Source organism: Coffea eugenioides, chromosome 1, assembly GCF_003713205.1.
Source record: "Coffea eugenioides isolate CCC68of chromosome 1, Ceug_1.0, whole genome shotgun sequence".
NCBI lineage: Eukaryota > Viridiplantae > Streptophyta > Magnoliopsida > Gentianales > Rubiaceae > Coffea > Coffea eugenioides.
The window spans coordinates 18,658,669-18,662,039 of record NC_040035.1 but is presented as its reverse complement, the minus strand read 5'-3'; the positions used below and the strand labels follow the sequence as shown (position 1 = coordinate 18,662,039).

At 42.7% G+C, this 3,371-nt stretch overlaps 1 protein-coding gene across 1 annotated transcript; it reads left to right on the top strand.

The window, feature by feature from the left end:
* Positions 1-262: 262 nt before the first annotated feature.
* On the top strand, positions 263-1,738 carry LOC113768705. The gene is made up of 2 exons (XM_027313160.1): positions 263-1,174; positions 1,226-1,738. The coding sequence occupies exons 1-2, from the start codon at positions 263-265 to the stop codon at positions 1,736-1,738; spliced, it is 1,425 nt and encodes a 474-aa protein (XP_027168961.1).
* The last annotated feature ends 1,633 nt before the right edge of the window (positions 1,739-3,371 follow it).

The window sequence follows — 3,371 nt, the reverse complement described above, 5'->3', positions numbered from 1 at the left end:
ATCTTCAGTTATGATAAGCTATCGTCTGGACAAGGAGAGTCAGTGCTCTGTTTTCCTTGTTTTCTTAAGCGTATAAGTGAGCAATGATATTTTACCTGTGGTGTTCCGTTATTTCAGCAGGCTCTTTTTTCTGTCTCGATCCTCTTTCTTAGCATTTCCGTTTGTTTTTTCTGTGCTCTTTTCCTTCTCTACGGCTTGGTCCTGGTCTTTATCTCCTGTGGGTAGAGTGTTTTTTTTCCATCTTAGATTTGCTGAGCCTTCCATGGAGGGAGAGCTGTCTGATATATTACAGAAGTTTTCCCTTGAAGGGAATGAGCTGGTAGGACTCATGCTAGAGGGGGAAGACTTTCAAACTGGCGTGAGAGCTTGTGAAAACAGTATCATTGGGAGAGTTTTAGGAGAAAAAGTCATTAATTTCACTGGTATTAAAAACTTTGTGGCTGTGGCCTGGGGGTATCCCAGGAATTTGTCTGTGGTGGAACTGGGACCAAATGTGTTTCAGTTTAACTTACAAAACTCAGAAGATAAAGATAGAATAGTGGAGGGAGGGCCTTGGGTTATAGATAACCAGATGCTTGTTCTTAAAAGATGGGTGGAAGGCATTGAAGATGACTATAAAGCTTTCGTGACGGCACCTCTTTGGGTGCAGCTCTGGAATCTGCCAGTTCATTGGTTGTCTAAGGAGATTGGAAGAAAGATAGGGGGAGTGTTTAAGGAAGTTAGAGATGTTGTGATCCCTCAGGTGGGTGGCAAAGAGGGTAGGCATCTGAAGGTCTTAGTCATGGCGGATCTATCTAAACCTCTTCTTAGAGGTACTGTGGTCAGAATAGCAGGAACTGGCAAATGGATAGCCTTCAAATACGAAAGGTGTCCTGATTTCTGTTATAATTGCAGAATTGTGGGACATAGTGAAAGGTCTTGCAAAGATAGGAGATTGCTAGGAGGGAATACTGATGAGAATCAGTATGGTCCCTGGATGAGAGCCGGAAATGTCAGGGTCTCCCCTCAGAAAAAAACTGCTAGAGTCTCTGAACATAGTGATAGACATTACTGGTCCTTTAGGAATGGGGAGTTGGTCGAACAGGAGAAAATTAAAAGGCATAGCAATCAGAGTCTGCTGGAGGTCCTCAAGGCCACTGGCAGTGGTGGGGGTAGTAACCAGGAAGGTGAAAGTGTAGGGGAGGATCATAGTATGGAGGGGGTTGTGGGGCCTTCTACTCAATAGGAGTCTCTTAAGGTAGTCTCTCATAATAGAGTAGAGGGTCAGGTGATAGGCGACAAGGAGGACTTAGAGCTACCTCAGTTTAATCAAGAAGGGGAAGACCTCCAGCTTTCTCATATAGAGGAAGAGATGGAGGAGGATATAGTTGAAGTAGTGCACAACCAAATCCAGGAGTCAAGAGTCTTAGAGAAAGAATCAGAGCTCGTAGTGTTTCACCAGGAAACCCAAGGCGAAAATAAGATGGTGGGGTTACTGGACAGACAGACCAGGAGAACTTTTAGAAAGTTAAAGACTCCAGCTAGAACCAGAAGACCTTTACAGGTGATACAGGTTAATGCTAATCCTCAGGTGAACGTGGGGAAGAGGAAGATCCTGCTTAGAGATGAAGTGATGGAGGATGCATATCAGGATATGTGTCAGTGGAAAAAAACCAAACAGTTGGAGGAGCTGTATTTTGAGGGGGATAAGGAAAATGAGGAGAGGTCCTTCCTTAATGGGACCTCCAGGTGTAAATGAGGGTAGTGGTGTGGAACTGCCAAGGGGTGGGGAGTCCCTTGACAGTTCCCCAGCTGAGGGAGGTTAATCACCTCTCCTCTCCAAATATCTTTTTCCTAAGTGAAACTAAGAACATGAAGACGGTCATAGATAGAATAGCTAGAAGGTTAAGGCTAGACAACAATGTGTCCGTGGAAGCTATGAATAGAACAGGGGGGATGGCCTTACTTTGGACTAAGGATACACAAATTGTAGAGGTGGTCACTACTGCTTTTACTATAGAAGCTAAGATTGAAGGTAATGAATCTCAGGCGGCATGGTGGTTCATTGGAGTGTATGCTAGTTGTGATAGATGGATCAGGAAGGAACAATGGAGAGTGCTTACGGATAGAAGTAGGTTGTGGGGATCTAAATACCTGATTTCTGGGGATTTTAATGACATTCTGTCCAATGAAGAAAAGTGGGAGGGTGTGTTTAGGGAGGAGAGAAGTTTTAAGGACTTTAGACATTTCATTGAGCTAAACAGACTAGTTGATATTGGTTTTGAAGGCCACCCTTGGACATGGAGCAATCACTGGGACAATGAAGGGGAGATTCGTCAAAGGCTAGATAGAGCTTTGGGTAGTATGGATTGGTTTCAAGATTTTGAGAGTGCTAAGTGTCACCACATTGAGACTCTAGCGTTTGACCACTCGTTGCTTTTGTTAGACACCAATCCAGGGATAGAAAGGAAAAAAAAGAGGTTTTACTTTGACAAGAGGTGGCTCCAAAAAGAGGGGATCCAGCAAGTAGTGGAACAAGCCTGGAGTAGGGAGGAACAGGGTTCAAAATTGTTCAAAGTGACTAGAAAGATTAGGAATTGCAGAATTGAACTCTTGAAGTGGAGAAATAATGCCCAGACTAACTCTAGGAGTAAGATTGACAGCCTTAAGCAGGATCTTGAGAAGACTAGGAATGCTGGTTTAGCTAACAAAAAAGAGAAATGTCAGGATCTCAAAAGACAGCTGGCTAATGCTTACAAGGAGGAAGAAGCTTTCTGGAGCCAGAAGTCCAGAATCAGCTGGCTGAGAGAAGGGGGTAAAAATACTAAATATTTTCACTCTTTTGTCAAGGGGAGACGTGTGAGTAATAGATTGAACAGGTTACAAAGAGAGGATGGTTCTTGGACTGCGAATGAAGAGGAGGTAGTGACTGAACTTTCTGAGTACTTTAAGGACCTGTTTACGAGTGGTGGGAAGGATGATATGACAGAAATCTTAGAGGGAATTCCACACTATATTACTCAGGAGATGAATGATAAGTTAACCAAGGAAGTTATGGAGGAAGAAATTCATGATGCTTTGTTCTCTATGAATCCAGAAAAAGCCCCTGGACAAGATGGAATGACTCCTTTGTTTTTTCAGAAATTCTGGAATACTATTAAAAGTGATATCATTTTAGCTATTAAAGCTTTTTTCCACTCAGGCCACATGCTCAAATCAGTCAACCACACTGTTATATCCCTTATTCCCAAAATTCTGCACCCAACCAATCTGAAAAATTTCAGGCCTATCAGTCTATGTAGTGTGCTATACAAAATCATATCAAAAATTTTGGCAAATAGGCTGAAATCTGTCCTGGATCTGTGTATTAGCAAAACTCAATCTGCTTTCAT

What these genes read in the sequence shown, in the direction of transcription:
- LOC113768705 (XM_027313160.1), top strand. Translation starts at nt 263, where the DNA reads ATGGAGGGAGAGCTGTCTGATATATTACAGAAGTTTTCCCTTGAAGGG. An exon ending in GTAACCAGGAAGGTGAAAGT is followed by an intron (nt 1,175 to 1,225) that starts GTAGGGGAGGAT and finishes TCTACTCAATAG; the next exon opens with GAGTCTCTTAAGGTAGTCTC.